This window comes from Mustelus asterias, chromosome 13 (assembly GCF_964213995.1).
Source record: "Mustelus asterias chromosome 13, sMusAst1.hap1.1, whole genome shotgun sequence".
Lineage (NCBI taxonomy): Eukaryota > Metazoa > Chordata > Chondrichthyes > Carcharhiniformes > Triakidae > Mustelus > Mustelus asterias.
In genome coordinates, this window is record NC_135813.1 from 81,784,834 (window position 1) to 81,797,085 (window position 12,252).

The following is a 12,252-nucleotide window of genomic DNA, read 5'->3' on the forward strand; positions in this document are numbered from 1 at the left end:
AGTACTGACTCTTTGACAGTGCGGCACTCTTTCAGTACTGACCCTCTGACAGTGTGGCCCTCCCACAGTACTGATCCTCTGACAGTGCGGCACTCCCACAGTACTGACCCTCTGACAGTGCGGCACTCCCTCAGTACTGGCCCTCTGACAGTGCGGCACTCCCTCAGTACTGACCCTCTGACAGTGCGGCACTCTCTCAGTACTGACCTTCTGACAGTGCGGCACTCCCTCAGTACTGACCCTCTGACAGTGCGGTACTCCCTCAGTACTGACCCTCTGATAGTGCGGCACTCCCTGAGTACTGACCTTCTGACAGTGCTGCACTCCCTCAGTACTGACCCTCTGACAGTGCCGCACTCCCTCAGAACTGACCCTCTGACAGTGCGGCACTCCCTCAGTACTGACCCTCTGACAGTGCGGCACTCCCTCAGTACTGACCCTCTGACAGTGTGGCACTCCCCCAGTACTGACCCTCTAACAGATTGGCACTCCCTCAGCACTGACCCTCTGACAGTGTGGCACTCCCTCAGTACTGACCCTCTGACAGTGCAGCACTCCCTCAGTACTGACCCTCTGACAGTGCGGCACTCCCTCAGTACTGACTCTTTGACAGTGCGGCACTCTTTCAGTACTGACCCTCTGACAGTGTGGCCCTCCCACAGTACTGATCCTCTGACAGTGCGGCACTCCCACAGTACTGACCCTCTGACAGTGCGGCACTCCCTCAGTACTGGCCCTCTGACAGTGCGGCACTCCCTCAGTACTGACCCTCTGACAGTGCGGCACTCCCTCAGTACTGACCCTCTGACAGTGCAGCAGTTTCTCAGTACTGACCCTCTGACAGTGCGGCACTCCCTCAGTACTGGCCCTCTGACAGTGCGGCACTCCCTCAGTACTGACCCTCTGACAATTTGGCACTCGGCCAGTACTGACCCTTTGACAGTGCAGCACTCCCTCAGTACCGACCCTCTGACAGTGCGGCTCTCCCTCAGTACTGACCCTCTGACAGTGCGGCACTCCCTCAGTACTGACCCTCTGACAGTGCAGCACTCCCTCAGTACCGACCCTCTGACAGTGCGGCTCTCCCTCAGTACTGACCCTCTGACAGTGCGGCACTCCCTCAGTACTGACCCTCTGACAGTGCGGCACTCTCTCAGTACTGACCCTCTGACAGTGCGGCACTCCCTCAGTACTGACCCTCTGACAGTGCGGCACTCCCTCAGTACTGACCCTCTGACAGTGCGGCACTCCCTCAGTACTGACTCTCTGACAGTGCGGCACCCCCTCAAAACTGACTCTCTGACAGTGCGGCACTCCCTCAGTACTGACCTTCTGACAGTGCGGCACTCCCTCAGTACTGACCCTCTGACAGTGCGGTACTCCCTCAGTACTGACCCTCTGACAGTGCGGCACTCCCTGAGTACTGACCTTCTGACAGTGCTGCACTCCCTCAGTACTGACCCTCTGACAGTGCCGCACTCCCTCAGAACTGACCCTCTGACAGTGCGGCACTCCCTCAGTACTGACCCTCTGACAGTGCGGCACTCCCTCAGTACTGACCCTCTGACAGTGTGGCACTCCCCCAGTACTGACCCTCTAACAGATTGGCACTCCCTCAGCACTGACCCTCTGACAGTGTGGCACTCCCTCAGTATTGACCCTCTGACAGTGCAGCACTCCCTCAGTACTGACCCTCTGACAGTGCGGCACTCCCTCAGTACTGACTCTCTGACAGTGCGGCACTCCCTCAAAACTGACTCTCTGACAGTGCGGCACTCCCTCAGTACTGACCTTCTGACAGTGCGGCACTCCCTCAGTACTGACCCTCTGACAGTGCGTTACTCCCTCAGTACTGACCCTCTGACAGTGCGGCACTCCCTGAGTACTGACCTTCTGACAGTGCTGCACTCCCTCAGTACTGACCCTCTGACAGTGCCGCACTCACTCAGAACTGACCCTCTGACAGTGCGGCACTCCCTCAGTACTGACCCTCTGACAGTGCGGCACTCCCTCAGTACTGACCCTCTGACAGTGTGGCACTCCCCCAGTACTGACCCTCTAACAGATTGGCACTCCCTCAGCACTGACCCTCTGACAGTGTGGCACTCCCTCAGTACTGACCCTCTGACAGTGCGGCACTCCCTCAGTACTGGCCCTCTGACAGTGCGGCACTCCCTCAGTACTGACCCTCTGACAGTGCGGCACTCCCTCAGTACTGACCCTCTGACAGTGCAGCAGTTTCTCAGTACTGACCCTCTGACAGTGCGGCACTCCCTCAGTACTGGCCCTCTGACAGTGCGGCACTCTCTCAGTACTGACCCTCTGACAATTTGGCACTCGGCCAGTACTGACCCTTTGACAGTGCAGCACTCCCTCAGTACCGACCCTCTGACAGTGCGGCTCTCCCTCAGTACTGACCCTCTGACAGTGCAGCACTCCCTCAGTACCGACCCTCTGACAGTGCGGCTCTCCCTCAGTACTGACCCTCTGACAGTGCGGCACTCCCTCAGTACTGACCCTCTGACAGTGCGGCACTCTCTCAGTACTGACCCTCTGACAGTGCGGCACTCCCTCAGTACTGACCCTCTGACAGTGCGGCACTCCCTCAGTACTGACCCTCTGACAGTGCGGCACTCCCTCAGTACTGACTCTCTGACAGTGCGGCACCCCCTCAAAACTGACTCTCTGACAGTGCGGCACTCCCTCAGTACTGACCTTCTGACAGTGCGGCACTCCCTCAGTACTGACCCTCTGACAGTGCGGTACTCCCTCAGTACTGACCTTCTGACAGTGCGGCACTCCCTCAGTACTGACCCTCTGACAGTGCGGTACTCCCTCAGTACTGACCCTCTGACAGTGCGGCACTCCCTGAGTACTGACCTTCTGACAGTGCTGCACTCCCTCAGTACTGACCCTCTGACAGTGCCGCACTCCCTCAGAACTGACCCTCTGACAGTGCGGCACTCCCTCAGTACTGACCCTCTGACAGTGCGGCACTCCCTCAGTACTGACCCTCTGACAGTGTGGCACTCCCCCAGTACTGACCCTCTGACAGTGTGGCACTCCCTCAGTATTGACCCTCTGACAGTGCAGCACTCCCTCAGTACTGACCCTCTGACAGTGCGGCACTCCCTCAGTACTGACTCTTTGACAGTGCGGCACTCTTTCAGTACTGACCCTCTGACAGTGTGGCCCTCCCACAGTACTGATCCTCTGACAGTGCGGCACTCCCACAGTACTGACCCTCTGACAGTGCGGCACTCCCTCAGTACTGGCCCTCTGACAGTGCGGCACTCCCTCAGTACTGACCCTCTGACAGTGCGGCACTCTCTCAGTACTGACCTTCTGACAGTGCGGCACTCCCTCAGTACTGACCCTCTGACAGTGCGGTACTCCCTCAGTACTGACCCTCTGATAGTGCGGCACTCCCTGAGTACTGACCTTCTGACAGTGCTGCACTCCCTCAGTACTGACCCTCTGACAGTGCCGCACTCCCTCAGAACTGACCCTCTGACAGTGCGGCACTCCCTCAGTACTGACCCTCTGACAGTGCGGCACTCCCTCAGTACTGACCCTCTGACAGTGTGGCACTCCCCCAGTACTGACCCTCTAACAGATTGGCACTCCCTCAGCACTGACCCTCTGACAGTGTGGCACTCCCTCAGTACTGACCCTCTGACAGTGCAGCACTCCCTCAGTACTGACCCTCTGACAGTGCGGCACTCCCTCAGTACTGACTCTTTGACAGTGCGGCACTCTTTCAGTACTGACCCTCTGACAGTGTGGCCCTCCCACAGTACTGATCCTCTGACAGTGCGGCACTCCCACAGTACTGACCCTCTGACAGTGCGGCACTCCCTCAGTACTGGCCCTCTGACAGTGCGGCACTCCCTCAGTACTGACCCTCTGACAGTGCGGCACTCCCTCAGTACTGACCCTCTGACAGTGCAGCAGTTTCTCAGTACTGACCCTCTGACAGTGCGGCACTCCCTCAGTACTGGCCCTCTGACAGTGCGGCACTCCCTCAGTACTGACCCTCTGACAATTTGGCACTCGGCCAGTACTGACCCTTTGACAGTGCAGCACTCCCTCAGTACCGACCCTCTGACAGTGCGGCTCTCCCTCAGTACTGACCCTCTGACAGTGCGGCACTCCCTCAGTACTGACCCTCTGACAGTGCAGCACTCCCTCAGTACCGACCCTCTGACAGTGCGGCTCTCCCTCAGTACTGACCCTCTGACAGTGCGGCACTCCCTCAGTACTGACCCTCTGACAGTGCGGCACTCTCTCAGTACTGACCCTCTGACAGTGCGGCACTCCCTCAGTACTGACCCTCTGACAGTGCGGCACTCCCTCAGTACTGACCCTCTGACAGTGCGGCACTCCCTCAGTACTGACTCTCTGCCAGTGCGGCACCCCCTCAAAACTGACTCTCTGACAGTGCGGCACTCCCTCAGTACTGACCTTCTGACAGTGCGGCACTCCCTCAGTACTGACCCTCTGACAGTGCGGTACTCCCTCAGTACTGACCCTCTGACAGTGCGGCACTCCCTGAGTACTGACCTTCTGACAGTGCTGCACTCCCTCAGTACTGACCCTCTGACAGTGCCGCACTCCCTCAGAACTGACCCTCTGACAGTGCGGCACTCCCTCAGTACTGACCCTCTGACAGTGCGGCACTCCCTCAGTACTGACCCTCTGACAGTGTGGCCCCCCCCCAGTACTGACCCTCTAACAGTGTGGGCACTCCCTCAGTACTGACCCTCTGACAGTGTGGCACTCCCTCAATACTGACCCTCTGACAGTGCAGCACTCCCTCAGTACTGACTCTCTGACAGTGCAGCACTCCCTCAGTACTGACCCTCTGACAGTGCAGCACTCCCTCAGTACTGACCCTCTGACAGTGCAGCACTCCCTCAGTACTGACCCTCTGACAGTGCGGCACTCCTTCAGTACTGACCCCCTGACAGTGCAGCAGTCCCTCAGTTGTGACCCTCTGACAGTGCAGCACTCCCTCAGTACTGACTCTCTGACAGTGCAGCACTCCCTCAGTACTGACTCTCTGACAGTGCAGCACTCCCTCAGTACTGACCCTCTGACGGTGCGGCACTACCTCAGTACTGACCCTCTGACAGTGCGGCACTCCCTCAGTACTGACCCTGAGAGTGGGAGCCTGGATTTTGCTCTTGAGTCTCTGGGGTTGGGCTTAACCCATGATTCATAGACGAGAGAGGGTGAGAGAGAGTGGGTGAGAGACTGGGAGAGAGGATGAGATAGAGGGAAAGAGGGTGAGAGACAGAGAGCGAGGATGAGTGAGAGAGTGTGAGAGAGAGAGCGTGAGACAGGGAGGTCAAAGAAAGAGGGCCATGGAGGGAGGGCCAAAGAGAGAGGGCGTGAGATGGAGTGTCAGAGAGAGAAAAATGAGAGAGGGAGAGACGTGGAGAGTTAGAGAGGGTGGGACAGAGAGAGACCCCATCGGTTTTGGGAAGATTGCCTCACTCTCCCGGAGTGCAAACTGATACACTCAGACACAATCGGGGGAAAGTTGTCCTTCACACTCTGAGAGATTCCACAGCTGGAGAAATACGTTAAACTCTGGGAAATATCAAACCTGCAGGAAGGGTGCAAAATTCCACCACGCTCTCCTTCTTCTCTCGCTGTTCCAAGGGCAGTTGCCAGGGCACCTGGTGAGGTTGTGCCACAGCTTTTATCTTACACACCATGCAAGGCTTTAGATTAAAAAACTGGTACTTGTAACTACAGGCTTTGACCACGTCATACTCCTCCTCATTGAGGAAGATCGTGTGACTGTAGTTGCTGTTGCTGGGCAACCAGGAGACCTCAGCTGAGGACTGCGTGATGTTCTCCACTTTCAGATGGGAGGGGGCCACACAGACATCTCTCCCCACTAGCAAGGTGCACATCAGTTCATCCGAAACCCCGCGGTCCATTACACTCTGGATGGATATTCGATATGTGACATTCGCCAGATTGAGTTTCTCTATCAAGGCCTTAGTTCTACTTCCAGAGGGGATGTTACTCCTCACTTCCTTATCTACCAGAACGTTGTAGCTGTTAACAGTTCCCCATCCTGGAGGCAGAGTCGCAGACTCCCAGCCCACAATCACACTTTTGGCGAGCTGTTTAATCAGATTGATTTTCCTGGGGTAAGGCACAATATCTTCACCAATTTCATCAATGTTTACGTCCAATCTTCCTGTGCCATTGTTGTACATCGTGGTATCTGTCTGGCCATACAACACACTCTCCGTCTTGGTATCCTGCAGCACACTGTCACCATGGAGATGGAGGCCCATGTGATTCACATTCGAATTGAGTAAATTGTTATCTATCTCCGTGTCCACAGAATTGAACAGAAGCAATTCTTCATCTTGTAACAGAGCCACAAAGTTGGAAGGGACAAGCCCTCTGCGGCCATCCATCAGTTCACCTGCAGAGGGGGGGAATTAACAATTTATCTGGTCAGTCGCAATGAGGAGGCAATCACAACTCGGAAGTGAACAGAAATAACTTCATCGAGACATTTCGCACAGAAGGAGACCATTTCTTGCCCTTTGTGACCGTGCGGTGTCTATGAAAGAGTCCTAATTAGTCCCACTCCCCCCTGTTCTTTCTCCACCGTCCTGGAATTTTTTCTTTTACAAGAATTTATCCAATTCCCTTTTGGAAGTTATTATTGAATCTGCTTCCACTGCTCCTTCAGGCAGCGCCTTTCACACCATAACATCTCGCTGAGTAAAACTTGTTTTGCCCTCATCTTCCCATGTGGTTCTTCCCCCATTAGCTTCAATCTTAGGTTACTGTCCTTCCCCAGACAGGAAACAGTTTCTCCTGAAGTATTCCCTCTCATCGTTACGTGTCCTAACTTCTTACCAATGGTGAAATATTTTTACCTGGTTTCTTTTTCAGATAAACTATTTTTGTCAATAAATTTTATGAGCACAATCCTCCATTCTTCCTGATTTTCTAGTTCAATCTCCTGGAGTTACTGCTCGTGACATCTCTCCATCTCTTATTTTAACACAGGGGCTAACATCGAGTTCTAATGAAGGATCAGTAAACCAATTGGCATCAATCATCATTTTGAGGTTTTAGACACTTTTCTTTTTAATTTTTACTCCATTCTTAAAGTTACAAAGCCAGTGCTCAGAGTGGACCGGGCAAACCCAAATCCATTCCCCCCTTGCCCCCAAAACAAAATCCAAATTCCAATTGAATCCAATTCACGGTCCCCACACGAGAGAGAAACAAGATCCAAGCTGACAACATAAGGCATTGCGTCCCATCTTGGGCTCGATCCGACCCTTGATCTTAGCCAAAAGACCGAGGAGCGATTGCGGCAAAGCCTGGAGGGATAAGCATTGCGAGAAGCATAGCTGCCTTCCCAGCAGTTGAACTGGGTTCGATTTCCGGCCATTGCACTGAATGTTTATTTTACGTTATTCATAGTTGACCAGTTCTAGCACAATGTTTGACAGTAATGGAATAAAATGGAGTAAAGATTTCTGATAAGCTGAAATAATTCAGTTGGGGCAGTGTGAGAGTGAAAATCTAAAGGTCTCGGGTTTCGACATGAGGCCACGTGTTGGCTCCCTTCCCTGTCTGCTAATTCGCACTGCTTCGAAAAAAGCAGCATTGGTGGTTCAGTGATAGAATTCTCTCCTGCCACACGGGAGGGCCCGGATTCGATTCCTGGCCAATGCAAGGCCAGTCTTTAATTCCTCTCTCTGTTCCTGCTACTGTGTTACTTACAATGCATCTCTGTGTTGGTCATGTGTAGCTGGCTGCTGCAAGTCTTTGCAAGTTAAAGCATTGGCAAAAGGAAATGAACAGCTCTGCCTGTTGTGTGCCTATGGACACACTATTCTGAAAATACCTGATTGTGTCTAGTCTCAGAAGCTAAACACTCTCATGCCTGGTTAGTATTTGGGTGGGGGACTGCCTGGGCTTAGCACTGATTAGATAAGCCGCATGCACGAATATTCAATCTTGAGTCAATGGATTGCCTGTAATAGTTGTTGATACCTTGTGGTGTTTTGCCTATTCCAATATTAATAATTTAAATAAGACTTCTATTTGATCGAATGTACTATTCTGCCCGCACATTGTGTTCACCTGTGAAAATTACTGATCAGAAGACATCAAAGATGTGCGGGTTAGGTTGATTGGCTGTGCTAAATTGCCCCTTAGTGTCAGGGGGATTAGCAGGGTAAATACGTGGGGTTATGGGGATAGGGTTTGGGTGGGATTGTGATCAGTGCGACCTCGATGGTTCAAATGGCCTCTTTCTGCACTGTAGGGATTCTATGATTCATACCCTGCTAATCCCCCTGACACTAGGGTTAATTTAGCATGGCCAATCCACCTAACCAACACATCTTTGGACTGTGGGAGGAAACCGGAGCACCCAGAGGAAACCCACGCAGACACAGGAAGAACGTGCCAACTCCACACAGACAGTGACCCAAGGCTGGAATTGAACCTGGGTCCCTGGCGCTGTGAGGTAGCAGTGCTAGCCACTGTGCCGCCGTGCCACCCATTCTATGATAAGACAGAGCATTACTTATTGAACTGCGAGTGATACAAAAATAACACTTTTCCTGCCATTTACTGTAATTAATAAATCAAAATTTGTTTGAGGAAAGAACCTGGATCATTGGCTCTCATGATGGTACAGAGATAGCAGACTTTCCTCATTTTCACTGCACTCCTGAATTTAAAAATGAAATCATTCTCAGGAAATGCTGACAAGGTTGACGACCCTGAGGGATGCAAAGGGTTAACCATGCAACAGGGGACTGGAGTCACATGTGATTCAAACCGTGTAAGACTTTATTTCCTGTCCCTGAGGGGTGAAAATCTCCAGTCTATTAATGGCCAATTAAATTGCTGTAGGATTGCCGTTGTCCCCCTGGTGGTGGTGGTGGGGGGAGCGAGCAGGCTGTATAATTCAGCTCACTAACTCTGTTTCTCTCTCCACAGATGCTGACTGACCCGCTGAGTATTCCTAGCATTTTCTTTTGGTGAAAGGATATTGAAAGCTTTGTTTTTTTGGGGAGTTTTATTCGTGCTCCAGCTCTGCCTCATTTCAAATCGACATTAAATTAAATATTCACAGCTGGCCATTTCTGACGGTAGGAATTTCAAACAGATGCTGTTTTTAGCATTTTAGTTGATTAATTCCGATGGCAACAACACCTCCAACAACACTTTCCACCTTGATTCAGCCATTTCAACAACAACTGCTTGCATTTCCATAGCACCTTTAATGTAGTCAACATCCCAATATAATTGGTTAGGAGAATGAGTAATCTGAATATTGGAACGAGCCAATTACAGATGCAGGGTTTGGAATGATGACAGTTGTGATGGATTGATTTCCAATGGAGTTGATGCTGATGGGAATATCCCATGTTGGGAAGGGTAGAAATTCCCATTTATACTGCTCTGGGATGAACACTTACCAAATGACAGTACGGTTCAGGAGAGTTGCCTTTCAGATGGAAGGTTAAACCAAGACTCCGGCTTTGGTCTCATGTGGACTTTGGAGATCACATGGCCACTGTTTCCAGAGAACCATAGAATCCCTATAGTACAGAAGGAGACCATTCAGCCCATTGAGTCTGCACCGACCCTCCGAAAGAGCATCTTAGGCCCATAGAAAACCCCTCCAGGATCCTGACCAATATTTATCCCTCAACCAAAGGAAACCTGGCTGTCACCTTGTTACTGATTGTGGGATCTTGCTGTGCACAAATTGGCTGCGGTGATTCCTGTATTACCGCCGTGTCTACGCTTCAATAAAGTACTTGGCTTGAAAGCGCCTTGGGATGTCACGGTATTACAGAAGGCGCTATATAAATGCTCCCTATTGATTCCTGCCTGGATTAAAATACCAGTGAGAGGAATATGATTTGTGTGTGTTGAGGGGGTTTGTATAAAATCCTTGGTAAGCAGGAACAAAGAACAAAGAACAAACAAAATTACAGCACAGGACAGGCCCTTCGGCCCTCCAGGCCTGCACCGACCATGCTGCCCAATTTAACTAAAACTCCCTACCCTTCTGGGGACTATATCCCTCTACTCCCATCCTATTGATGTATTTGTCAAGACACCCCTTAAAAGTCACTACTGTATCTGCTTCCACGACCTCCAATGAGTTCCAGGCACCCACTATTCTCTGTGTAAAAAATCTGTCTCGTACATCTCCTTTAAACCTTGCCCCTCGCACCTTAAACCTATGCCCCCTAGTAATTGACTCTTCCATCCTGGGAAAAAGCTTCTGACTATCCACTCTGTCCATGCCTCTCATAATCTTGTAGACTTCTATCAGGTCTCCCCTCAACCTCCGTTGCTCCAGTGAGAACAAACCAAGTTTCTTCAACCTCTCCTCATAGCTAATGCCCTCCATACCAGGCAACATCCTGGTAAATCTTTTCTGTACCCTCTCCAAAGCCTCCACATCCTTCTGGTAGTGTGGCGACCAGAATTGAACACTATATTCCAAGTGCGGCCGAACTAAGGTTCTATAAAGCTGCAGCATGACTTGCCAATTTTTAAATTCAATGCTCCGGCCGATGAAGGCAAGCATGCCGTATGCCTTCTTGACTACCTTCTCCACCTGCATTGCCACTTTCAGTGACCTGTGTACCTGTACACCCAGATCCCTTGGCCTATCAATACTCTTAAGGGTTCTGCCATTTACTGTATATTTCCTATCTGTATTAGACCTTCCAAAATGCATTACCTCACATTTGTCTGGATTAAACTCCATCTGCCATCTCTCCGCCCAAGTCTCCAACTGATCTATATCCTGCTGTACGCCCTGATGGTCCTCATCGCTATCCGCAAATCCACCAACCTTTGTGTCATCCGCAAACTTACTCATCAATCCAGTTACATTTTCCTCCAAATCATTTATATATATTACAAACAGCAAAGGTCCCAGCACTGATCCCTGAGGAACACCACTTGTCACAGCCCTCCATTCAGAAACACACCCTCCCACTGCTAGCCTCTGTCTTCTTTGACCGAGCCAGTTTTGTATCCACCTTGCCAGCTCACCTCTGATCCCATGCGACTTCACCTTCTGCACCAGTCTGCCATGAGGAACCTTGTCAAAGGCCTTACTGAAGTCCATGTAGACAACATCCACTGCCCTACCCTCATCAATCATCTTCGTCACTTCCTCAAAAAACTTGATCAAGTTTGTGAGACACGACCTCCCCTTCACAAAACCATGTTGCCTCTCACTAATACGTCCACTTATTTCCAAGTGGGAATAAATCCTGTCTCAAAGAATCCTCTCCAATAATTTCCCTACCACTGATGTAAGGCTCACTGGCCTGTAATTATCTGGATTATTCTTGCTACCCTTCTTAAAAAAAGGAACAACATTGGCTATTCTCCAATTCTCTGGAACCTCCCCTGTAGCCAATGAGGAGTCGCAATATTCCTGACTTGTTCGTATTAGTTATCGCTCTCCTGCCATTGGCCAACAGCAGGAGATGTCAGGACAATAATGGTGAGGAATGGTGGACAGCACTTTGCATTGCGAGGCTGGTTAACTCAGACACACTCCCGGTTTTCACATGTTAATATAACAAACCTTCGTAAAAACCGTCTTCATCCATGTCTCCGTAAACATACAGGTATTTGCCAGCTTTGAGAGGAAGTTCAGCTTCTGGATTCTCATTGGGTCCCTCGTACGGGTTGTAACTAGATTCAAAAAAGAGAGACAAGGGGAATGATTTTCAGAGCAGTTCTGAATTCTGAAGCTTAATCCATTGCCCTGTGAATGCGATGCACAGGAAAAGACTAACGTCCATCAATTCACCTTCTCACAGCCTGGTCATCACATGATAGAACAATAATGGAGTTATTGACTAATCACAGCGATTAATCTAAATCAATAACAAGAAAGCCAGACAAGGAGACTGGAACAGAATGAGGAGCTGACCCAGAGAAGGGAATCTTGCAACAGGGCAAAACTCAAACATGCCCCAGGACAGGCTCGACTTAATCTAAAGAGACGGCACGGCAGCCCAGTGGTGAGCACTGCTGCCTCACAGCGCCAGGGACTTGGGTTCGATTCCCGGCTTGGGTCACTGTCTGTGTGGAGTTTGCACGTTCTTCCCGTGTTTGCGTGGGTTTCCTCCGGGTGCTCCGGTTTCCTCCCACAGTCCAAGGATGTGCGAGTTAGGTTGATTGGCCATGCTAAATTGCTCTTTA

At 51.1% G+C, this 12,252-nt stretch overlaps 1 protein-coding gene across 1 annotated transcript in view; it reads right to left on the reverse strand.

Moving 5' to 3' along the window:
* The window catches only part of rimbp2b (RIMS binding protein 2b), a 276,601-nt gene that overhangs the window by 69,877 nt on the left and 194,472 nt on the right, over positions 1-12,252 (reverse strand). Inside the window, exons 10-11 of the mRNA XM_078227134.1 lie at positions 11,630-11,739; positions 5,612-6,451 (exon numbers count right to left, since the gene is read on the reverse strand). Of these exons, the coding sequence (XP_078083260.1) occupies positions 5,612-6,451; positions 11,630-11,739 (950 nt within the window). The remainder of the gene's footprint in view (positions 1-5,611; positions 6,452-11,629; positions 11,740-12,252) is intronic.